Below are 26,072 nucleotides of genomic sequence, written 5' to 3' on the forward strand. Positions count from 1 at the left end.
AGGTGGAAAGCCTAATGAAGAGAGAATGAGAAGAAAGGAATTGGTGACAGTGAATACAAGCAAATCTTTTGCAAAGTTTTGCTGAAAAGTGGAACAGGGAAATGTGACAGTATTTGAAAAAGGAAAGGTCAAAAGAAGAGTTTTTTTTTTTTTTTTTTAAGACAGAAGGAATTATGATGTGTGCTTTCAGGAATTATTTGGTAGAGAGGGAAAAATTAATGATGCAGGAAAGAGAACAAACTGCTGGAGAGACATTTCTGAAGAGGTGAGAGGAGATAATCTATATGAACTAGTGAAGAGATTGATCTCAGCACAAACAATAGTAAGTGGAGGGAGGAAGGGTTTTGGGGTTCAAAAGCAGTTAGGTGGGGAGCTATGGTAATGGAGGATGTGGGAATTTATCTTTTATTTTCTCACACAAAAAAAATCAGAATTATTTATGAGTGATGATGGAGGAGAAATGTAGAGGGGAGGGGATTTGAGGAAAGAGACAACAGAATTAAATAGTTGCCTAGGAGGATGGGCAACCTAATTTTACAACTTAAGGAACTAAAAAAAGAAGAGCCACAAACTGAAAGCTAACAAAAGGAAGGATATAATAAAGAATAGAAGAAAGATAAATGTAATAGGGAATAGAAGAAAGCAGTTAAATTAAGACCTGGTTTGTTGACAAAACTTAACTAGGTAAACTAAGAAAGAGAAGATTCGTCTAAAAATTGAAAGAGGGGATGTTACAACTGATGCCACAGAAATGAGGAGGATATGAGAATATTATGAATAGTTTTGTATGCTAACAAACTGGATAACCTAGAACAAATAGGTAAATTCCCAGAAACACACAACCTACTAATTCTTAAATCATGAAAAAATAAATCTGAGCAGACCAATAACTAGTTAGGAAATTGAATCGGTAATCAAACCTCCCAACAAAGAAAAGTCCAAGGCCATATGGCTTCATTGGTGAATTGGTCAAATTTTAAAGAAGAATTAATACTAAACCTCTTCAAACTCTTGCCAAAGGGAAGAAAAAAAATGAAGAGGAATGAATATTTTCAAGGTCATTTTTTAAGACCACCATTAACCTGATATCAAAGTCAAATAAGAATACTACAAGAAAACTATAAATCAAATCCCTAGACAACATTGATACAAAAATTCTCAACAAAATACTAGGAAACTGAATTCAGCAATGAAATTAAAAAGATTATACATACCACGACCAAGTGGAATTTGTTCCTGTAACACAGAGATGGTTAAACATATGAAAATTGAACAGTGTAATATACCACATTAACAGAATGAAGGGGGAAAATAATCACAACATCATCTCAGTTGATACAAAAGAGCATTTGATAAAATTCAACATACTTTCATGATAAAAACATGTAGTAGACTAGAAATAGAAGAAAACCACCTAAACATGATAAAAACCTCATACAAGAAACACACAATGAACGTTATACTCAACAGTGAAAGACTTACAGCTTTTCCTCTAAGGTAAGGAAGGAATAAGGCAAGGAAGCACACTCTCACCACTTCTATTCAGTATAGTACTAGAAGTTCTGACCAGAGCTATTAGACAAGAAAAAGAAATTTTAAAGTATCTGCGTATAAAAGCAAGAAGCAAAATTATCTGTGTTCACAGGTGATATGATCTTCTATGTAGAAAACTCTGAAGATACTGCAAAAAACAAACAAACAAAAAAACCTGTTAGAGGAATTCAGCAAAAAGTCATTTTAATATGGATAAGCATTTACCCGTTTTAATATGGGTAAGCACTCTCCTCCATACAGCAATTCATCTAACACTTCATCATTTTATGAACAAGGAGGACCCAGTTGAGAGATAATGAAATAACTTTGTTCTTTTATGCATCTTTTATAAAACTGAAGATTGCCACATGCACTGTTGCGCAAACTCTAGGAAGGGGATCGAGGGCTGACCAAGTACATAAGGAGCCTTTACACTTGTGTGTGTGAGGGGGGATGAATGCATGATGGATGTGGGAGTATGCTTATGCTGCCTGACTTTCTTATGTAGGAAGATTAGGTAATTGCTGACTGTTACATGGCAGCTCTTTAGTGAGGTATTGTCTTTCTATTCCCTTAGGTATGGCTTTCAATTGATGGCGGCAACACCTTTGATTTAATAGCTGACTTTCATGATGATATCATAAAGAATACTTACCATAGTTTTTATACTTCAGATATTACGCTTGTTTCCCAAAGTGGAAAGGTTTACTTGACAAAGGCAGGTGAGGAATTCACTTTTACTGGTATAAGCACTACCTGTGAGCCAAGGGTTAGAAGATGTATTTTTAAATCTGCCATATTAATGAACTGATCCTAAGGTCTCAGACATATTAGGGGTTTTAGATGGATTTTTTAAATGTTTTACAGTAATAAAAATAAACATAACAAAATTTAACATCTTAACCATTCTAAGTATACAGTTCAGTGGTATTAGATATGTGCTCAGTCACTTCACTTGTGTCCAATTCTTTGCAACCCTATGGACTTACCCGCCAGGCTCCTTTGTCCATGGGCTTCTCCAGGCAAGAATACTGGAGTGGGTTGCGATGCCCTCCTCTAGGGGCTCTTCCTGACCCGGGGATCGAACCTGCATCTCTTATGTCTCTTGCATTGGCAGGTGGGTTCTTTACCACAAGCACCACCTGGGAAGGCCTCAGTGCTGCTGCTGCTGCTGCTGCTAAGTCGCTTCAGTCGTGTCCGACTCTGTGCGACCCCATAGACGGCAGCCCACCAGGCTCCCCCATCCCTGGGATTCTCCAGGCAAGAACACTGGAGTGGGTTGCCATTTCCTTCTCCAATGCATGAAAGTGAAGAGTGAAAGTGAAGTCACACAGTCGTGTCCGACTCTTCGCAACCCCATGGATTGCAGCCCACCAGGCTCCTCCATCCATGGGATTTTCCAAGCAAGAGTACTGGAGTGGGGTGCCATTGCCTTCTCCATCAGTGGTGTTAAATACATGCAAATATTCTGCAACCATCACCAACATCCATCTCCTTAACTCTCTTCATCTTAAAACTTTATACCTTTTGAAAATAAATCCCCACACCCTTCTTCCCCACAGCTTCTCACAACTACCATTCTATTTTTTGTTTCTATGATTTTGATTACTCTGGTGCCTCATATAAGTGGAATCATACAGTATTTGTCCTTTTGTGACTAGATTATTTGTGACTAGATTATTTCACATAGCATAATGGCCTTAAGCTTCATACATATAATAGCTTGTATCAGGGTTTTCTTCATGATTAAGGCTGAATAATAATTGTACTATATAGATGACATTTAGCTTGTCCATTTGTCCATCAGTGGACACTTGGGTTGCTTCTGTGTTTATCTATTGTGAATAGTGTTGCCACGAACACAGGTATACAGATACATCTTTAAGACCTGCTTTTAATTCTTTTTTTTTTTTTCTTTTTTTATACATGTGTTCCCCATCCTGAACCCTCCTCCCTCCTCCCTCCCCATACCATCCCTCTGGGTCGTATTCTTTTGGGTATATACTCAGAAGTGGCATTTCAGAATCATATGATAATTTTACTTTTAATTTTTTGAGGATCTGCAATACTATTTTACACAGCACTGTAATATTTTACATTCTGATTTCCAGTGTAAAATGGTTCCAGTTTCTCCATAACATTGCCAACACTTGTTATTTTCTGGTCTTTTGATAGCAATCTTCCTTCTGGGTGTGAAGAGGTTGTTGTTATTGTTGATCAGTCACTAGTCAGGTCAACTATTTGTGACCACATGGACTGTAGCATTCCAGGCTTCCCAGTCCATCACCAACTCCTGGACCTTGCTAAAACTCATGTCCACTGAGTCAGTGATGCCATCCAACCATCTCATCCTCTGTTGTCCCCTTCTCCTGCCTTCAATCTTTCCCAGCCTCAGGGTCTTTTCCAATGAGTCGGTTCTTGGCATCAGGTGGCCAGAGTATGAGAGCTTCAGCTTTAGCATCAGTCCTTCCAATGAATACTCAGGACTGATTTCCTTTAGGATTGAGTGGTTTAACTTCCTTGCTGTCCAAGGGACTCTCAAGAGTCTTCTCCAACACCACAGTTCAAAAGCATCAGTTCTTTGGTGCTCAACTTTCTTTATGGTCCAACTCTCACATCTGTACATGACTACTGGAAAAACTATAGCTTTGACTAGACGGACCTTTATTGGCAAAGCAATGTCTCTGCTTTTTAATACGCTGTCTAAGATGGTCATAGCTTTTCTTCCAAGGAGCAAGTGTCTTTTAATTTCATGGATGCAGTACCATCTGCAGTGATTTTGGAGCCCCCAAAAATAAAGTCTGTCACTATTTCCATTGTTTCCCCATCTATTTGCCATAAAGTGATGGGATCGAATACCATAATCTTTGTTTTCTGAGTGTTGAGTTTTAAGCCAGCTTTTCCACGCTCCTCTTTCACTTTCATCAAGAGGCTAAAGGAACTAAAGTTCCTTTTCACTTTCTGCCATAAGGGTGGTGTCATCTGCATAACTGAAGTTATTAATATTTCTTCCCAGAATCTTGATTCCAGCTTGTGCTTCATCCAGCCCAGCGTTTCTCATGATGTACTCTGCATATAAGTTTAATAAGCAGGGTGACAATATATAGCTTTGTCGTACTCCTTTCCCAGTTTTTTGAACCAGTCAGTTGTTCAATGTCCGGTTCTAGCAATTGCTTCTTGACAGACATACAGGTCTCTTGGGAGACAGATAATGTATCTGGCATTCCGATCTTTTTCAGAATCTTCCACAGTTTTTTGTGATCCACACAGTCAAAGTCTTTAATGGAGTCAATGAAGCTGAAATAGATGTTTTTCTGGAACTCTCTTGCTTTTTCTATGACCCAGTAAATGTTGGCAATTTGATCTCTGGTTCCTCTGCCTTTTCTAAATCCAGCTATACATCTGAGAGTTCTCAGTTCACATGCTGTTGAAGCCTAGCTTGAAAGATTTGACCATAACTTTACTAGCATGTTGGAGAAGGCAACGGCACCCTACTCCAGTACTCTTGCCTGGAAAATCCCATGGACGGAGGAGCCTGGTGGGCTGCAGTCCATGGGGTCGCTAAGAGTCGGACACGACTGAGCGACTTCACTTTCACTTTTCACTTTCATGCATTGGAGAAAGAAATGGCAACCCACTCGAGTGTTCTTGCCTGGAGAATCCCAGGGACGAAGGAGCCTAGTGGGCTGCCATCTATGGGGTCGCACAGGGTCGGACACGACTGAAGCGACTTAGCAGCAGCAGTAGCAGTTACTAGCATGTGAAAGGAAAGCAATTGTGCGGTAGTTTGAGCATCCTTTGGCATTGCCTTTCTTTGAGATTGGAATGAAAACTGACCATTTTCCAGTTCTGTGGCCACTGCTGAGTTTTCCAAATTTGCTGACATATTGAGTGCAGCACTTTAACAGCATTATCGTTTTGGATTTTAAATATTTCTGCTGGAATTCCATTATGCCCACTAGCTTTGCTGTAGTAATACTTTCTAAGACCCACTTGACTTTGCACTCCAGGATGTCTGGCTCTAGGTGAGTGACCACACCATCACAATTATCCAGGTCTTTAAGACCATTTTTGTATAGTTCTTCTATGTATTCTAGCCATCTCATCTTAATATCTTCTGCTTCTGCTAGGTCCATACCATTTCTGTCCTTTATTGTGCCCATCCTTGCACGAAATGATCCCTCAGTGTCTCTAATTTTCTTGAAGAGATTTCTAGTCATTCCCATTGTATTGCATTCCTCTATTATTTGCATTGCTCATTTAAGAGGGCCTTCTTATCTCTCCTTGCTATTCTCTGGAGCTCTGTGTTTATTTGGTTTTATCTTTCCTTTTCTCCCTTGCCTTTCTCTTCTTTTCTTGGCTCTTTGTAAAGCCTCCTCAGACAACCACTTACCTTCTTGCATTTCTTTTTCTTTGGGATGACTTTGGTCGCTGCCTCCTGTACAATGTTGTTGTTGTTCAGTTGCTCAGTGGTGTCCAACTGTTTGTGACCCCATGGACTGCAGCATGCTAGGCTTCCCTGTCCTGCACCATCTCCTGGAGTTTACTCAACCTCATATTCATTGAGTTGGTGATGCCATACAACCATCTCATCCTCTCATCCCTTCTCCTCCTGCCTTCAATCTTTCCCAGCATCTGGGTCTTTTCCAGTGAGTCAGTTCTTTGCATCAGGTGGCCAAAGTATTGAAGCTTGAGCCTCAGCATCAGTCCTTCCAGTGAATATCAGTCTTGATTTCCTTTAGGATTGACTAGTTTATCTCCTTGCTGTCCAAGGGACACTCAAGAGTCTTCTCCAACACCACAGTTTAAAAGCATCAATTTTTTGGTGCTCAGCTTTCTTTATAGTCCAACTCTCACGTCCATACATGACCACTGGAAAAACCATAGCTTTGACTAGGTGGACCTTTGTTGAGAAAGTAATGTCTCTGCTTTTCAATATGTTGTCTAGGTTGGTCATAACTTTTCTTCCAAGAAGCATGCGTCTTTTAATTTCATGGCTGCAGTCATTATCTGCAGTGATTTTGGAGCCCAAGAAAATAAAGTCTGTCACTGTTTCCACTATTTCCCCATCTATTTGTCATGAAGTGATGGGACTGGATGCCACGATCTTCGTTTTCTGAAAGTTGAGTTTTAAGCCAGCTTTTTCACTGTCCTCTTTCACCTTCATCAAGAGGCTCTTTAGTTCTTCTCCCATAAGGGTGATGTCATCTGCATATCTGAGGTTATTGACATTTCTCCCGGCAATCTTGATTCCAACTTGTGCTTCATCTAGCCCAGGATTTTGCATGATGTACTCTGCATATAAGTTGAATAGGCAGGGTGACAATATACAGCCTTGACATACTTCTTTCCCAATTTGGAACCAGTCTGTTGTTCCATGTCCAGTTCTAACTTGCTTCTTGACCCACATACAGATTTCTCAGGAGGCAGGTAAGGTGGTCTGGTATTCTGATCTCTTGAAGAATTTTCCACTGTTGTGATCCACACAATCAAAGGCTTTGGCGTAGTCAATAAAGTAGAAGTAGACGTTTTTCTGGAACTGTCTTGCTGTTTCGATGATCCAGTGGATATTGATGATTTGATGTCTGGTTCCTCTGCATTTTTTAAATCCACCTTGAACATCTGGAAGTTCACAGTTCACGTACTGTTGAAGCCTGGCTTAGAGAATTTTGAGCATTACTTTACTAGCATGTGAGATGAGTGCAATTGTGCAGTAGTTTGAACATTCTTTGGCATTGCCTTTCTTTGGGATTGGAATGAAAACTGACCTTTTCCAGTCCTGTGGCCACTGCTGAGTTTTCCAAATTTGCTGGCATATTGAGTGCAGCACTTTCACAGCATCATCTTTTAGGATTTGAAATAGCTCACCTGGAATTCCATCACCTCCACTAGCTTTGTTCATAAAGATGCTTCCTAAGGCCCACTTGACTTCACATTCCAGGGTGTCTGGCTCTAGGTGAGTGATCAAGCCATTGTGGTTATCTGGGTCATGTTGTTGCCACCTCTTAATATCTTCTGCTTCTGTTAGGTCCATAACATTTCTGTCCTTTATTGTGCCCATCTTTGCATGAAATGTTCCCTTTGTGTCTCTAATTTTCTTGAAGAGATCTCTAGTCTTTCCCATTCTATTGTTTTCCTTTATTTCATTGCATTGATCATTGATCAATCACATTGATCAGTTGCATTATATACACTGGGAAATCAAAAAAATTCATGTGACTCACTTTATTGCAATATTTGCTTTATTAGAAACAAAGTTGCAGCATCTCCAAGATATTCCTGTTCATCTCCGTGACTTATTCATTTTATAATTGAAATTTTGTAGTCTTTGATTCCCTTCACTCAGTTACTCCTTTTTTTAATTTTTAAAAAATGCATTTATTTTTAATTGAAGGATAATTACTTTACAATATTGTGGTGGTTTCTGTCGTACATCAACGTGAATCAGCCATAGGTATACATCTGTCCCCTGACTCTTGAACCTCCCTACCACCTCCTGTCCCAGCCCACCTCTCTAGGGTTTTTACGGAGCCCCAGTTTGAGTTCCCTGAGTTGTACAGCAAATTCCGATTGACTATCTATTTTACAGATGGTAGTGTATTTGGTTCCGTGTTACTCTCTCCATTCATCCCACTCTCTCCTTCCTCCCCCCACCACTGTGACCACAAGTCTGTTCTCTATGTCTGCGGTCTCCATTGCTGCCCTGCAAGTAGGGTCATCAGTACCATCTTTCTAGATTCCATATATATACGTTAATATTTGTTTTTCTCTTTGTGACTTACTTCACTCCATATAATAGGCTCTTGTTTCTTCCTTATTTTTAATGTAAATATTTATAGTAACAAATTACTCCCATAGTACCACTTTCACTTCGTCCCGTAAGTTTTGGCATATTGTAGTTTCATTTTCATTTGCCTCTAAGTATTTTACAGTTTCCCTTGTGATTTATTCTTTGGTAGTTGCTAGTTTTAATGTGCTTTATTTAGTTCCCACAATTTTGGAATTTTACAGTTTCTTTGTTAATGATTTTTAACATCATCTCCTTGTGGTCAGAGGAGATACTTTATGTGATACTGACTTTTTTATAGGTTCAACATATAAATGAGGTCCTATAGTACTTTCTCTGACTTATTTCATTTAGCATAATGCCCTCAAGTTTCCTCCATTGTTGCATATGGCAGGGTTTCCTTCTTTTTAGTGGCCAAATAATATTCTTTTGTGTATATGTACCACATTTTCTTTATCGATTCATCTGTTGGTGAACATTGAGGTTGTTTCCATATTTCAGTTATTCTGAACAATGCTTTAATGAAAATGGGGATGTAACTATCTATTCAAGATAGTGATTTCATTTCCTTTGGATATATACCCAAAAGTTGAATTGCTGGATCATATGGTATTTTCAGTCTTAATTTTTTATGGTGTCTTCACACTGTTTTTCACAGTGGCTGCACCAATTTACATTCCCACTAAGAGTGTACAAGTGTTCTCTTTTCTCTAAATCTTAACTATCACTTTTTATCTTTAGTCTTTCTGATAATAACTGAGATGTCTAGTCTTTAATATCTGGTTCTAAAAATGGATAAGGGGGAGAAATTAAGGAGTAAATAAGGGTTGGAAAAGCCCAGGCCCTTTAAATTCCCTGGAAGTCATTTCAGCCAGGGGAGAGTGAGACTTGCAACACTGAGAGATGTGCAAAAAGAATGGCCACCCTCCTTTTTTCTGCACTTGTGTGATAAGAAGCCACAATCAGCAAACAGAACACAGATCCGCAATATTTGGAGGACAAAGTTCTTTTTGCCCACTCTGGTTCCTGTAAGCTGTGTGCAACTGCCCCAGAAACACATGCATAACTGTTTGCCATGAGACTGAAAGTGGAGGATGGGTAGCTTCTTCTGTGTTAAGAGCTGAAATTAACCACAATTTACTATCCAAGTCTTCCTCTGAAAGTTGCAAGCCTTCAATAGACTCCAGAGTTCCCAAAGAGTTACATCAGATAGAATCTTCCAGTGCAATTGTTGTCCATGTGGGGTGAGAGATTCCTAGTGCAACCTACTCTACCGTCTTCCCAGAATCCTCTGGCAGGGATGGGGTGGTGGTGGTAGATTTTTAGGATCTACAAAAGTAGGATCCTGTGAACAACCCTAAAGCAGGGGAACTCTGAAACATGCTTTATTCTCATTTATTAATGTCACTCTACCCAAAGACGATTAATACTAACAGCTCCCACACACTGAGCTACTGCAGTTGTATTCAGAATGTTACAAGTATCATCTCATTTAATATTCACCACAACAAAGGTGACATGGGTAGTGTTAGTTACTTTTACAGATTAAATTGATATCCACAGCTTGTAAGAGGTAGAGTTGGGTAAATGATATATGGCTCTCCCTTTACTTGGTTTGGCAATCAGAAGCCTGCTAGAAACAGCACAAGTAGCTCCAATACTTCGGCCTGATGTGAAGAGCTGACTCTTTGGAAAAGATCTTGATGCTAGGAAAGATTGAAGGAAATAAGAGAAGGCAACAGAGGGTGAGATGGTCAGATGGCATCACTGACTCACTGAAAATGAGTTTGAGCAAATTCAGAGAAATAATGAAGGACAGGGAAGCCTAGATGTTCATGGGGTCACAAAGAGTCAGACGCAACTTAGCAACTGAACAGCAACAGATTGAAATTCAAAGGGATGAGCCTTTCAGTGCAACAAACAAGAAAGAGAGTCAGAGAATGGATCCAGGGGGACAGTCAAATAGAGAATAAACACATATTAGAAACAAAAGTCAAAATAGACTAAGCAAGATTACTTTGGAAATAGTAAAAATAACCAACACTTAAGAAAACTAAACTAACTTGACAATATAAACTATTAAAAATCATAGGTATAAACTATAGAAACATGTCTACATATAGAATGAATAAGTAAGTAGAATCTCAGATGACAAATATTGATGCTAAAGATCGAGAACTTATAAGTGGTGGGGATTTTCTGTGATGAACAAAGGTGGTGGTTCCGTATTTCTCTTCCTGGCACATTGTAGCTCTGTAATATGAATGAATGAATCAATACTGAAAATAGTAAGAATAAAGGAAACCAAAATTGATAAGACATTAAATTTTTAGCTGAAAGCAAAACCAATAAAGAAAGCAAAAACACTTCTGGATTATTTGAAGTAGAAAATGTAAATCAATGTTAAAGGCACAAAAGAATCAAGCCAACCTTGGTTTTTTCTCTGCTGCAACAAATAACATCACATATTCTTTTAAAGAACCTTTGGAGAAAAAGGTTACCTAAGAATCTGGAGCCAGTTCAACCAAAGTGGCTCACTGGTAAACACTCAGCCTGCCAAAGCAGGAAACACAGGAGACACAGGTGTGATCCCTGGGTCAGGAAGATCTCCTGTGGAGGAAATGGCAACCGAGTCCAGTACACTTGCCTGGAAAATCCCATGGACAGAGGAGCCTGGCGGACTACAGTCCATGGTGTCACAAAGAGTCTGACACGGCTGACCAACTGTTCATGCACAACAAGTTGTTCATATGCAAAACCAACAGAAGAATGTTATAAACGTATTTCATCAAATATGAGCTTTATTGAGTATAAGATACACCTGGTTCTATTCACAGAAAGAAAGGAATAACTCTTCCAGTTAAACTTTAACACAGTGTTTTAATAATGATCATGGGTGATGCATGGATTATGCTGACGTTATTTCCCCAGCTTGGCGTGTGATAAGGCAATAATTTCATGTGTATCTTCACAGTAAAACATGTAAATTTATCTACTTATAGGCTTCTTTCCTCTTAGGTCATATAAAATAGTTGGTGAATGTTCTACAAGAAAATGCGGTAGTGTGGTAATTCTTTAGTGCCATTTGCTTTTTTTGATGAATATAGGCCGTGCTTTGTTTTCCTCTCTTGCTGAACCAACAGTAATTTTGTTTCAATACCAAATTATAATGTAATATTTTAAAGCATTTTAAGCAGCATTATAACTCAATATGTATTATACCAATGATCCAGGGAAGTAATGACAATATAAAGAACGGAGACAATATTGATATAGCCCCCATAGCTAACTGACTACTATGGCATCAGTGCCACCTAGTGGACGATGATTATAAAACATCAATTATAAAATGTTCATTTCCAAGATGTTAAAATATGAAAAAAGTCTATCTTATGTTTATAGATGAAATACGGCATATTGAACCTTAGTAATTGTAATGGTTAATTTCATGTGTCAACTTGACTGAGCCAGTGAAAGTCGCTCAGTCATGTCCCACTCTTCTGACCGCCCACCAGGCATCTCTGTCCATGGAATGAATTCTCCAGGCAAGAACACTGGAGTGGGTTGCCATGCTCTCCTCCAGGGGATCCTCCCAACCCAGGGATCGAACCCAGGTCTCCCACATTGCAGGCAGATTCTTTACCATCTGAGCTACCAGTTCAGTTCAATTCACTCAGTCGTGTCCGACTCTTTGCAACCCCAGGAACCGCAGCACGCCAGGCCTCCCTGTCCATCACCAACTCCTGGAGTCCACCCAAACCCGTGTCCATTGAGTCAGTGATACCATCCAACCATTTCATCCCCTCTCGTCCCCTTCTCCTCCTGCCCTCAATCTTTCCCAGCATCAGGGTCTTTTCAAATGAGTCAGCTCTTCCTACCAGGTGGCCAAAGCATTGGAGTTTCAGCTTCAACATCAGTCCTTCCAATGAACACCCAGGACTGATCTCCTTTAGGATGGACTGGTTGGATCTCCTTGCAGTCTAAGGGACTCTCAAGAGTCTTCTCTAACACCACAGTTCAAAAGCATCAATTCTTTGGCACTCAGCTTTCTTTATAGTCCAACTCTCACATCCATACATGACCACTGGAAAAACCAAAACCTTGATTAGACGGACCTTTGTTGACAAAGTAATGTCTCTGCTTTTAAATATGCTATTTAGGTTGGTCATAACTTTCCTTCCAAGGAGTAAGAGTCTTTTAATTTCATGGCTGCAGTCACCATCTGATTTTGCAGCCCAGAAAAATAAAGTTTGCCACTGTTTCCCCATCTATTTGCCATGAAGTGATGAGACCAGATGCCATGATCTTTGTTTTCTGAATGTTGAGCTTTAAGCCAACTTTTTCACTCTCCACTTTCACTTTCATCAAGGGGCTCTTTAGTTCTTCTTCACTTTCTGCCATAAGGATGGTGTCATCTGCATATCTGAGGTTATTGATATTTCTCCCAGCAATCTTGATTCCAGCTGTGTTTCTTCCAGCCCAGCATTTCTCATGATGTACTCTGCATAGAAGTTAAATAAACAGGGTGACAATATACAGCCTTGACGTACTCCTTTTCCTATTTGGAACCAGTCTGTTGTTCCATGTCCAGTTCTAACTGTTGCTTCCTGACCTGCATACAGGTTTCTCAAGAGGCAGGTCAGGTGGTCTGGTATTCCCATCTCTTTCAGAATTTTCCAGTTTATTGTGATCCACACAGTCAAAGGCTTTGGCATAGTCAAGAAAGCAGAAATAGATGTTTTTCTGGAACTCTCTTGCTTTTTTGATGATCCAGCAGATGTTGGCAATTTGATCTCTGGTTCCTCTGCCTTGTCTAAAACCAGCTTGAACATCTGGAAGTTCATGGTTCATGTATTGCTGAAGCCTGGCTTGGAGAATTTTAAGCATCACTTTACTAGCATGTGAGATGAGTGCAATTGTGCAGTAGTTTGAACATTCTCTGGCATTGCGTTTCTTTGGGATTGGAATGAAGACTGACCTTTTCCAGTCCTGTGGCCACTGCTGAGTTTTCCAAATTTGCTGGCGTATTGAGTGCAGCACTTTCACGGCATCATCTTTCAGGATTTGAAATAGCTCAACTGGAATTCCGTCACCTCCACTAGCTTTGTTCGTAGTGATGTTTCCTAAGTCCCACTTGACTTCACATTCCAGGGTGTCTGGCTCTAGGTGAGTGATCACAGCATCATGATTCCAAGGGGTGCCCATAGTAAACATATTTCTGCACGTGTCTGTGTGGCTGTTTCTGGACCAGATTAACATTTGAATCTATAGACTGCCCTGCCCAGTATGGGTGGGTATCATCCAGTCTGTTGAAGACCTAAATAGAACAAAAAGGTGGAGGAGAGAGGAATTCACCCCTTCTGCTTCTTGTTGCACCTGCTCAAGTTGGGACGTTTGTTTTCTGCTCTCCCACCCAACAACCCAGTTCTCAGGCCTTTGGGCTCCAATTAGGAGTCACACCACCAACTGTCCTGGTGCTTGCACTTCTTCTCTACCTTGCAGACAGCAGATCATAGAACTTCTCAGCCTCCATAATTGCATGAGGTAATTCCTCATAAATTTCTTAATAACTAAATGTATATATTGGCTTGTCCAGGGTGATTCTGGTGAGAGAGGCTGGGTTTTATACATGTACCCCTCGAGGCTAAAGTCAGTAGGATTTCCTGATGGATTTGATACAGGGTGTGACAGAAAGAGAGGTGTTAAGAATGGCACCATGGTTTCTGGACTGAGCAGCAGGAATAATGCAGTTCCCTTATTGGAGATGAGGAGGACTTCCCTAGTGGCTCAGATGGTAAAGAATCTTCCCGCAATGCGAGAGACCATTGTTTTATCTCTGGATTGAGAAGATCTGCAGAGAAGGGAATGGCTACCCACTCCAGTATTCTTGCTGGAGAGGAACCTGGTGAGCTACAGTCCATGGGGTCACAAACAGACACGACTGGGTGAGTAACAAGGCTGAACATGGAGGAAGTTTGTGTGAGGGTTAGGAGTGTAGTATGGGATCATTTCCGTGGGAGATACATGGCTGACATGCATATGGAGATGTCATTAGACAGTTATAGATAAGTCTAGCATTCAGGAAAGAGTCAGATGGGAGGTTTCAATTTGGGAATCATCCACATAAAGATGTATTTAAAAACCTGAGACTGGACCATATATCTTGAGAGAGTGAGAGGAATAGATCTAAGAACTGAGTCCTGGGTCACTCCAGTATTTAGGGGTTGGGACAGGAGAATGGGCCAGGAGACCCTGGCCAAACTGGGAGGATGAGAGGGCTTGGTGGCTGGGGCTTGGATATCAGCTTTTCTCATACTGAGACTTGGGCGTCCATCGTCCATCCAGGAGAGGGCGCACTCTCTTTCAGTGGATCGATGTCTGGTCTAGTGAATGTTGCTGCACCACGAGATTACTGCCAGGACACAGGAGAAACATGAGATAACCAAGTCTGGTTCAACATATTAATCCTAGCATAGCTAATGACCCAGTGGTCTCTACTGATAATTCCCCTTGCCTCCCCGAGGGTTATTTTCTCACTGCCTTCCACCTACTGCTGCTGCTAAGTCGCTTCAGTCGTGTCCGACCCTGTGCGACCCCATAGACAGCACACCACCAGGCTCCTCTGCCCCTGGGATTCTCCAGGCAAGAACACTGGAGTGGGTTGCCATTTCCTTCTCCAATGTATGAGAGTGAAAAGTGAAAGTGAAGTCGCTCAGTCGTGTCCGACTCTTCGCGATCCCATGGACTGTAGCCTACCAGGCTCCTTCGTCCATGGGATTTTCCAGGCAAGCGTACTGGATGGGTTGCCATTTCCTTCTCCACTTCCACCTACTGGGGAGTCTGATTTCAGTGTTATGAAGAGAACCCACCGCCAGGGGGAGCTAGCCCCCTTTCCTCCAGACATCTGCTCACTGTCCACCTGCTAATGAAATGGAGCTTGGAAAAAAACTTTCCGTGGACTTAACAAAAACTAACATGAATTTGCTAATTATGGAGTCTCAGAGCACTTCTCTCACCTCTTAGTTTAAATAGAGTTTTTATAAGGTAGAGTTTTAAAAGTTCTCTAGTTGTATCATCCAATACGTTGGCCACCTGATGTGAAGAACGGACTCACTGGAAAAGACCCTGATGCTGGAAAAGATTGAAGGCGAGAGGAGAGGGGGATGACCGAGAATGAGTTAGTTTGATGGCGTCACTGACTCAATGGACGTGAATCTGAGCAGGCTCCAGGAGTTGGTGATGGACAGGGAAGCCTGGCGTTCTGCAGTCCATGGGGTCGCAAAGAGTCGGACACAACTGAGCAACTGAACTGAACTGAAGTGTATCGTATCAATATCAAGTGATATCCATTTCTTTCCTAACAGGGTTAGGAAAATATAGTAAAATTGGATCTATTTCTGATAAAGTTTTCACTTTATACTATGACCACATGGGATTCATACATAAACTGACTCCAGACCACTTTGAAGCTGGTGGATCACCTGCTGCCTTTGGAAATTCTAAAGGTATTTTTGGACAGGTCAGTGATCTAATGTGTTGAAACAGTGTGCCTTGTTTTAATAGATGTCATATTCTATATACAGAGAAATAGGGAAAGTGTTTTCCTTGGGACAAACACTCTTAATACTCTTTGCTATTTTTAACTAAAGGAAAAACTTTCATATATCAGGGAACATCTCCAAAATCTTTTAAGTCCCATACAGAGCTTTATAGATTTACACACTCACCTGGAATATTTTCATATAAATGTTTTCACAGCAAACCACCAGATGTTCTAAACTAGATCCAACCCAGGTTTATGGTGAGTTTGACTCTCTCAAGGTTGACCTTAAAGAAACATGAGTTCTGTTTTTCCCCACTGTTGACTTTTCTTTCTTACTAACCCTCACTTGTTTCTTCCTTTTCTAATGCTAACAGAGAAAGGAATAATCATCTGCATCACAGATGATACTTCATGCAGATTTTTCTAATAATTTTAATGTACAATAGGCCACTTATAAAGATAAGTAAGTAAGTGAAGTCGCTCAGTCGTGTCCGACTCTTTGCGACCCCAGGGACTGTAGCCCACCAGGCTTCTCTGTCCATGGGATTCTCCAGGCAAAAATACTGGAGTGGGTTGCCATTTCCTTCTCCAACTTATAAAGATATTTGAACCTACAAACTCATCACAGAACACATAATCATGATAATGAGTTCTCATCAGTATATCAGCAAATAAACAGATTTTTTAACTGGGATCTAATAAAATCTGCACTTTAGCTTAAAGGATATAGAATAAAGGGTGACTCTGCTGCTACTGCTACTGCTGCTAAGTTGCTTTAGTCGTGTCCGACTCTGTGCGACCCCACAAACGGCAGCCCACCAGTCTCCTCTGTTCCTGGGATTCTCCAGGCAAGAACACTGGAGTGGGTTGCCATTTCCTCCTCCAATGCATGAAAGTGAAAAGTCAAAGTGAAGTCGCTCAGTCGTGTCCGACTCTTAGCGACCCCATGGACTGCAGCCTACCAGGCTCCTCTGTCCATGGGATTTTCCAGGCAAGAGTACTGGAGTGGGGGTGCCATTGCCTTCTCCAAGGGTGACTCTAGTTTTAATAAATCACTCAAAATTACCAGGCCAAGACTGTGGTTCAGAACACGGTGCTTTAACTTCCCTGTCTTCTGAGATACTGACAGGGAAAAAAGTGGAACTTCCTGGTGACAGTAAGATGCCATCATGTGACTCCCTGTGTAATTTATTCACCAGTCTGTTGTGTGGCGCTACATAGAAACAAATCAAATCCTGTGATCAGCAGGGTAGCCCTAACCAAAAAAAGCAGTTACCTCAATTTTCACTAACTTCACAATTTGTAGAAAATGTTCTCTTACGTGAAAGTTTAAATTATTAAAATCAAAAGCCAAAATGGGTTTTTATACTCAGGGTGAGTGCATTCAAGGAATTTTCATTCAAGGAATTTGCACTCAATATTATCACCTCCCTCTCCCAAAACAAACTATATCTGTGTCCTCTCTGAATACACATGATCCATAAACCTTGTTTGGCTCTCAGTAGGTGCCAAATACTGTTGTGAATGCTTAATCTTTATAACAATTACTTATCCTCATTTTACCCACAAGGAAAACAAGGCACAGGGAGGGTAAATAATTCACCCCAAATTATACACACCACTGGTTAGTTCCTGGAATCAGGCATCAAATCAGTTTGGGGCAACAGGTTCAGGACCTGTGTTTTTAGTCACTATGCTGTCTTTGCCAGGACTTGCACATTCTTTCATGGGATGTTCTTGCCACTCCCAGTCTCGAATGTCACACAGAACTCCTAAAGCCTTGTCAGTTTGCAAGAGTCCTTAAGCCATCTGTTCAATACATGCTCAGTCCCATGTGTATTCTCCTGGCATCTGTTTCCCTTTCTCAGCGAGTTCCCAAATTTCAGAGACCAGAGGCAAAGGCATGACAGAACATGGGTCTGAACGGCACTGCTTGATGATGGCTGCTCCATCAGACTGCAGCATCTACCCCTCCGTCCTCATGTCACAGCAACCAGGGCAACTCCAGCATCCCCTGGGGACTGGTCCCCACCTGTCTTCTCACTCCTACAATTTCCCAAAGCTGGACAAGGTCAGCATCAGAGAAGGGTATGTTGGAAAGATGACTTGCATATCAGAAATCTGGTCCAAAGTTGTCTGTGTTGAGAGAGAGAGGAAAAGCCTTGTGAACCACCAGCCTCGAGGACTCAGCAGCAGCAGTACAGAGTTACCAGTATGACATGGTGGGAGTAGCTCTCAAGTGTCAGGAGGTGCTTCTCAGCCCCTTGCTTACAGAATACTCCAAACAAGAACCAAGTTCTAGAACCTGCACTTCTAAACTCCTCCCCCACATATGAGACAAGACACTCCTGTCTGCCATTGCAGCCTTCTATACAGGAATGTTAAACTGAACTTAACTCTTCAGAATTTCCTCTCCTCCTCAATAGAAAAGTGTGTTTTCCCTCCCATCTGCGTGGATATTCAGCGATATTCCTTCTATCGATAAGAAAAGCAGTATTGTTTTGATGTGAAATGGAAGCAAATCCATTATTTGTATTTTGTTGTAATGGAATTATGCTGTTGTTCAGTTGCTAAATCGTGTCCAAGTCTTTGAAGCCCCATGGACTGTAGCACGCCAGGCTTCCCTGTCCCTTCACTATCTCCTGGAGTTTGCTCCAACTCATGTGCACTGAGTTGGTGATGTCATCCACCCATCTCATCTTCTGTAGCCCCCTTCTCCTGCCCTCAATCTTTCCCAGCATTGGAGTCTTTTCCAATGAATCAGCTCTTTGCATCTGGTGGCCAAAATATTCGAGCTTCATCTTCAGCATCAGTCCTTCCAATGAATATTCAGGGTTAATTTCCTTTAGGATTGACAGTTTGTTCTCCTTGCAGTCTAAATAAATTCAATATTTTCTTTTTTCATGTTCCAGGCTTTTGACATGGGCTTTGACACTGCCCTTGCTCCACAGTATCTCACCTTAAATGAAATGATATTTTATGCATATGTGCCCAAGAATGAACCAAAGGACAGAGTACACACTAAGCAATTCTATGACATTCACTTTGGAAAATTGATACACTCCAGGTAGGTACTGATTAGCTTCACATTTTACTTAGATTGCACACTGGTATCTAAATTCTAAATTTTGAGCCTACTTTTTTGGAGTAATTTTCTTAGTCAAGGAGAGTAAGTCTTTTTGAACACCTTGCGAGGTCATACACGTTTGTAGACTTCAAGGTGCTTTGCACAGTGCCCCAGTTTTAGGAATATGGGGCCAGGTTATCAGCACCCTCAAGCCAAGCTAAAGAAATGTGTGCTTGTTGTCCTGAGTATCAAAAATGTCTGGGCTACACTGGGTACTGCTTATCCTCAGAGCTCACTCCCATGGCAGTTGTCATATGCCCTATGACAAGCAAATCTAACATAGAGGAGACCATCCTGCATGAAATACTGCCTGACAGGGTGTGCAGAGTTCTCAGGAATGCTTTCTCCCAAGATATTAGCAAGAGCCAATGACCCTGAAAGCTGCCTTTAAGGCTTAAAATCTTTGAAAAACAATATGAATTCTACAACTGCCCCCTCCCACACACACATCTAACAACCAGAAAAGGAACAGTCTCAGATTACCAGAAACTCACCTGTTCCCAAACTGGTGAGCCTTGTTCCACCAGGTTGAAATCTCTGTATTGTACATCCACTGGGCTATCAACTAGATAATTTCCTATAGCCAACAGCTGCTGGAGAAGGAAATGGCACCCCACTCCAGTACTCTTGCCTGGAAAATCCCATGGATGGAGGAGCCTGGTGGGCTGCAGTCCATGGGGTTGCTAAGAGTCAGACACGACTGGGCGACTTCACTTTCACTTTTCACTTTCATGCATTGGAGAAGGAAATTGCAACCCACTCCAGTGTCCTTGCCTGGAGAATCCCAGGGACGGGGGAACCTGATGGGCTCCCGTCTATGGGGTCGCACAGTGTTGGACACAACTGAAGCAACTTAGCAGCAGCAGCAGCAGCCAACAGCTCCATACTCCACCCAACACCTCCCTCAGAGGTAGATATGCAGACAGGAAGCAAACATAATATAGCAGATGTTGGCATTAGGTTTTATTCCACAATGATTGTAGAACCTTCTGTCTCAAAGAAAAGTATCTGTGATCGTTGAGAACTATTTGTTTTTGATGGCTTTTGTATGTATGATATTACAGATCCATTAATGCCTGTTTATATAGGTATGTCTTTGTAGAAAACGTAGAGAATCACTCTTTAAAATTAACATATAATTAGTATCATCTCTATTAATATCAATTTTTATCCTAATTATTTTGAAAACATATGATAATTCTCTAAAAGATCAGAATGTTTAAAAAGCAGCATAGCATGTTCTGTGTACAGTCAGTAACTTTGCTCTACTTGCACAGAAACTAGAGAATGGGCATTTCTGAGGAAAGACATGGTAGCAAAGAGCCAGATCTGGGAACTGGAGGCAGGTGGGACTTCAACCAGAAAGGTCAAGGATTTGGGAGCCGGAGTCATGAGGTCAGCCATAGGCCAAAGGAAGATGTCTAGATGGTCAGGGGTGAAGCAGGATGAGCCCTATATTTTCTTCTTCTACAAATAGTTTTTTAATACTTACTACATGCAAGGCACTTAGGGAGGTGCTGTGATAGAGTGAAAAGAAGAGAAAGCGAAAAGCAGAGGAGAAGAGGAAAGATATAAACATCTGAATGCAGAGTTCCAAAGAATAGCAAGAAGAGATAAGAAAGCCTTCTTCAGCCATCAATGCAAAGAAATAGAGGAAAACAACAGAATGGGAAAGACTAGGGATCTCTTCAAGAAAATCAGAGATACCAAAGGAACATTTCATGCACAGATGAGCTCGATAAAGGACAGAAATGGTGTGAACCTAACAGAAGCAGAAGATATTAAGAAGAGATGACCAAAGGAACATTTCATGCAAAGATAAGCTCGATAAAGGACAGAAATGTTATGGACCTAACAGAAGCAGAAGATATTAAGAAGAGATGGCAAGAATACACAGAAGAACTGTACAAAAAAGATCTTCACGACCCAGATAATCATGATGGTGTGATCACTGACCTAGAGCCAGACGTCCTGGAATGTGAAGTCAAGTGGGCCTTAGAAAGCATCACTATGAACAAAGCTAGTGGAGGTGATGGAATTCCAGTTGAGCTATTTCAAATCCTGAAAGATGATGCTGTGAAAGTGCTGCACTCAATATGCCAGCAAATTTGGAAAACTCAGCAGTGGCCACACGACTGGAAAAGGTCAGTTTTCATTCCAATCCCAAAGAAAGGCAATGCCAAAGAATGCTCAAACTACCACACAATTGCACTCATCTCACACGCTAGTAAAGTAATGCTCAAAATTCTCCAAGCCAGGCTTCAGCAATATGTGAACCGTGAACTTCCTGATGTTCAAGCTGGTTTTAGAAAAGGCAGAAGAACCAGAGATCAAATTGCCAACATCTGCTGGATTATCAAAAAAAGCAAGAGAGTTCCAGAAAAACATCTATTTCTACTTTATTGACTATGCCAAAGCCTTTGACTGTGTGGATCACAATAAACTGTGGAAAATTCTGAAAGAGATGGGAATACCAGACCACCTGACCTGCCTCTTGTGAAATCTGTATGCAGGTCAGGAAGCAATAGTTAGAACTGGACATGGAACAACAGACTGGTTCCAAATAGGAAAAGGAGTACGTCAAGGCTGTATATTGTCACCCTGTTTATTTAACTTCTATGCAGAGTACATCATGAGAAACGCTGGACTGGAAGAAACACAATCTGGAATCAAGATTGCCAGAAGAAATATCAATAACCTCAGATATGCAGATGACACCACCCTTATGGCAGAAAGTGAAGAGGAACTCAAAAGCATCTTGATGAAAGTGAAAGTGGAGAGTGAAAAAGTTGGCTTAAAGCTCAACATTCAGAAAACGAAGATCATGGCATCCGGTCCCACCACTTCATGGGAAATAGATGGGGAAACAGTGGAAACAGTGTCAGACTTTATTTTTCTGGGCTCCAAAATCACTATAGATGGTGACTGCAGCCATGAAATTAAAAGACGCTTACTCCTTGGAAGGAAAGTTATGACCAACCTAGATAGCATATTCAAAAGCAGAGACATTACTTTGCCAATAAAGGTTCGTCTAGTCAAGGCTATGGTTTTTCCTGTGGTCACGTATGGATGTGAGAGTTGGACTGTGAAGAAGGCTGAGTGCCGAAGAATTGATGCTTTTGAACTGTGGTGTTAGAGAAGACTCTTGAGAGTCCCTTGGACTGCGAGGAGATCCAACCAGTCCATTCTGAAGGAGATCAGCCCTGGGATTTCTTTGGAAGGACTGATGCTAAAGCTGAAACTCCAGTACTTTGGCCACCTCATGCGAAGAGTTGATTCATTGGAAAAGACTCTGATGCTGGGAGGGATTGGGGGCAGGAGGAGAAGGGGATGACAGGATGAGATGGCTGGATGGCATCACTGACTCGATGGACATGAGTCTCAGTGAACTCCAGGAGTTGGTGATGGACAGGGAGGCCTGGCGTGCTGCGATTCATGGGGTCGCAAAGAGTCGGACACGACTGAGCGACTGATCTGATCTGATGATAGAGTGAGGAAGACATTCAAGCCCATGCCCTCCTGGAACTTGTGTTCCAGCACAGGATGTAGACAGTTATGAAATTATAGTTAACGTGAGTCTGCAACAGAGGAGCATGGAGCATTGAGAGAGTTCTCAGGGGCTGAGTCCTTGTTTGGAGGATTTGGGGAGGTTTCACAGAGGCGGTGATGCTTAAGATGTGATCAGAGGAATGAGGGTGAAGGAAGCGGGTGGGGGAAAGGCTCCAGCCAAAACCACAGTGTGGAAAAGGCCCCCAGGCCCAAAGAAGTATGATGTGTGCTTGAGAAACTTGAGAAAAACCAGAGTGACCTAAGTGTTGTGAACCAAGTAGAAAAGTTATTCGAGACCAGGTGGGCCCCTTTTAGTCTCAGTAGGGAATGTGGATGTTATTCTAAGGGAGCAGAAAGCTTGAAGGATTCTAATTAAATGAATGACCAGATTGATTATGTGTAGTTTGTTTACTCAATCAGCTAAATATCAACTTTACTTTTCATCCTGTCTTTTCAAACCACCTCTGTGGACCTATTTGCTTTCTGTCTCTAGATGAAGTATCTGCAAGGCCTATAGCTTTTCCTTTAGAGAGTATATAATTGTTTCCTTAGCTTAAAAATATCTAAGTCAGTCAATTAGACTCCATTGCTGTCCAGTGTTTTAAGAAACGTCAAACCCTTATTGGATTTAAGTCTGTTTTCCAACTCCCATTTGAGCCTGACCCAGTCTGAGGAGCCTAGAGTATAGGGGGTGAAGAGTTTCTCTTTCTTATTATTTTTAGACTCGTGCCCTCCCTCCCTCTTAGCTAATGGTTTCCAGCCCCTTCTGGAGTTTGACTGAGAGTGAGGTGAGATAAAGGGGCAAGAGGTCTGCTGATGGGGGTGACTCTTTGACCTGAACACCACTGCCCCCCTCACTTCTAGGTGTGTGACAGTCTTCCCCTCTGTTGGGGGCCCTGAACTCTTCTACTATTACTTCTGGGCAACTTTCCTTTTATTTCCTGCCTCTCCTCCCCAAAACCACGCCTCCCCAGAAATAACCTTTATCTTAAATTTTGTGTGAACATTTTAAGAAATGTTTTTTTAAAGGTTTGACATACATATGTATCAAACTATATTGTTACATTTTGCCAAATGTATTACTTAGCAATGTATACCCTTTCCTATGATTTGCCTTTTTCATACAAAAAATTATTTGGTATTGATGTATGTGTCTATATTCACTCATATGAATATATCACAATCTATTTGGCTATTCTCCTATTATGTCTTGTAGTTTTATAGCTTTGAAGTTTTTAATCTAGAATAGATGTGGAGTGTAGTATGAAGTATAATAGAAATCAGATTTCTTTATTTTTTTATGGATAGACTACCAACTGTGCAAACACGGCCCTTCTGATCTGCAGTCACCACTGTAACATATCCTAGTTCCCCGTGTACATCAGCCTGTCTCCGTCTCTCTTCTGTTTCATTATTGTATTTGACCTTCCCTAGGTCACGCTGACAAATTTTCTCTAACCAGGTAACTTGTGTGAATAGCACCCTGTCTTAGATCTTCTTGGCCTTTGTTCTTGCATTTAAATGTTAGGTTCAGCTAGTCAAGTTCCATTAAAGGGAAAAAAAAGCACAACAACCTGTTAATAAAAATTACTTCTTCCAACCAAATTCTGCTTTATAGCTGCAGTTAGATCCTGGGTGGAGATTCCTGACTCTTCTTGCAGTAGGATACTCTATTTGCGCTCCTAGAATTTTAGGCCCAGGACAACTTCCTGACTCTCCATAAGGATAGAGGGTTATTATTTCAGTCTTCCCTTACTCATAATGTGTCTTTACCTGTGCCCCAGTGACAGGTGGCTTTGCTTCCTCCCTCTCAGTAGTTTAAAGCTTCTGCTGTGTGGGGGAGACGAGGGTGGGAGGAGAGAGGGGAGGTGGGAGTGAAGGGGAGGGAGCCGGGGCTTCAGGGCCAGCACCCTCCAGGCCCTCCTCCCCGGCCAGGATCACCTCTTTTGAGGCCTATGTTTAACTGTTTAATGCCCAGCCAAGGCTTTTGCTTCTTATGAAAGAAGGTTCAGGGAAGTGAATGAGACTTCCTCCCTGTTTCCTCCCACCCTCTCCAACCTCCCACTAATGACCTTGCCCCATACTCCCACACCACCAGCAGGGACTCTCTCTGGTTCACTCTCTGCCCGTCTTTCTCCTGAGGCCCATGGGAAGGAGCTTGCAAGTGAGTGCAGCTCCCCTTTGAAAGGTGCCCCAGCATTTCCAGACTCACATACCAGCACATCCTGGCCTTTGGCAGTTTTTTGTTTCTGTTTTTTCTATTTTTAGACATTTCTTATTTCTTTCTTTTGTGGCCAGTACCATGTTTCCCGCTTCTATGCTGTTCCACAAGTGAGACTGTTGCTGTGTTGAGACTTTCCTTGATGGCTTATTCCCTTGGATTTCTGGTTAGTTCTTGGATGGCTTAAGCAAAGTGACAACTTTGTGATTTATCCATTTTGCTTCATTGCTTGTTGGGCTGCTTCTTTCTACATCAAAAGCCAAAGCAGAATGCCTTATAATTGACTTTTGTGTAGCAATCTCAAGTGTTTTAAATTTGCTAAACTCATTTGCTGATTCTAGTACTTTTTCTATATATTCTTTTGGATTTTCTGAGTAGGGGTAAATATTTTTCTAAGCAGATAATCACATCACCTGCAGATAATTTATTTTAATGCCTTTTAGCGTATTATACATTTCTTTCTGTTACAGTATCCAGGAGCTTATTAAATATAAACGAAGTTAATGGGTGTCATTCTGTTCAGGCTGCTCTAATCAAACATAAAAAAACTGGATGGCTGTGTGTGTGTGCTAAGTCACTTCAGTCGTGTCCAACTCTTTGAGACCCCATGAGCTGTAGCCCACCAGGCTCCTCTGCCCATGGGGATTCTCCAGACAGATGGCTTATAAACAAATGTATTTCTCACAGTTATGAAAACCAGAAGTCTAAGATTAAGGTACCAGCATGGTAAGTTTCTGGTGCAGGCTCTCTCCTGGGTACAGATTGCCAACTTCTCCCCGTATACTGTCATGATTGAAAGGGGCAGGGGACTAAACTGATTTACAAATGCCTCACCTGAATGACTTGAATCACTTCCCAAAAGCTTCATCTCCAAATGCCATCACTTTGGGCATTATGTCTTCAACACAGGAATTTTGGAGGGATACAAACATTCAGACCATTAGGAGTGGGCTTCCTTGTTGTGACTATAAAAAAATATTTTAAACATTTCACCATCACGTACTATCCTTTCCATACATTTTAAAAACTCTTTTTCATTTACAGTTATTTTTTTTTTTTCAGTTTAAGAGGTGTTTCCTTTTTGTTTTTAACTTAAATGTTTCTCCTGTATCTATTGAACTTATCTATATAATTTTTTCCTTTGAACTTTTACTTAATGCTGTGAATTATATTATAGACTCAATGTTGAATCAGACTGAAAGTCATGGAATAAACCTATCTTGGTCATTGTGTATTATCTCTGTTTATACATTTCATACATTCTTGTGTGCAGTGTTAGTATTCACTTGTTAGATTAATTGTGTTAATTGTG

At 41.2% G+C, this 26,072-nt stretch overlaps 1 protein-coding gene across 13 annotated transcripts in view; it reads left to right on the plus strand.

Annotated features, from left to right (window-relative positions):
* The window catches only part of CATSPERB (catsper channel auxiliary subunit beta), a 187,038-nt gene that overhangs the window by 122,433 nt on the left and 38,533 nt on the right, over positions 1 to 26,072 (plus strand). For all 13 annotated transcript variants that reach the window (XR_015149463.1, XR_015149462.1, XR_015149466.1 and 10 more), the window contains 3 exons: positions 2,111 to 2,255; positions 15,685 to 15,839; positions 18,776 to 18,930. Coding sequence is in view for 8 of the 13 variants with exons in the window: in XM_086363202.1 (XP_086219328.1) it covers positions 2,111 to 2,255; positions 15,685 to 15,839; positions 18,776 to 18,930 (455 nt within the window). In the remaining 5 variants the exon portion in view is untranslated. The remainder of the gene's footprint in view (positions 1 to 2,110; positions 2,256 to 15,684; positions 15,840 to 18,775; positions 18,931 to 26,072) is intronic.

Source organism: Bos grunniens, chromosome 21 (assembly GCF_055505025.1).
Source record: "Bos grunniens cultivar Pamir isolate PY7600 chromosome 21, Bosgru_T2T1.0, whole genome shotgun sequence".
NCBI classification, from domain to species: Eukaryota; Metazoa; Chordata; class Mammalia; order Artiodactyla; family Bovidae; genus Bos; species Bos grunniens.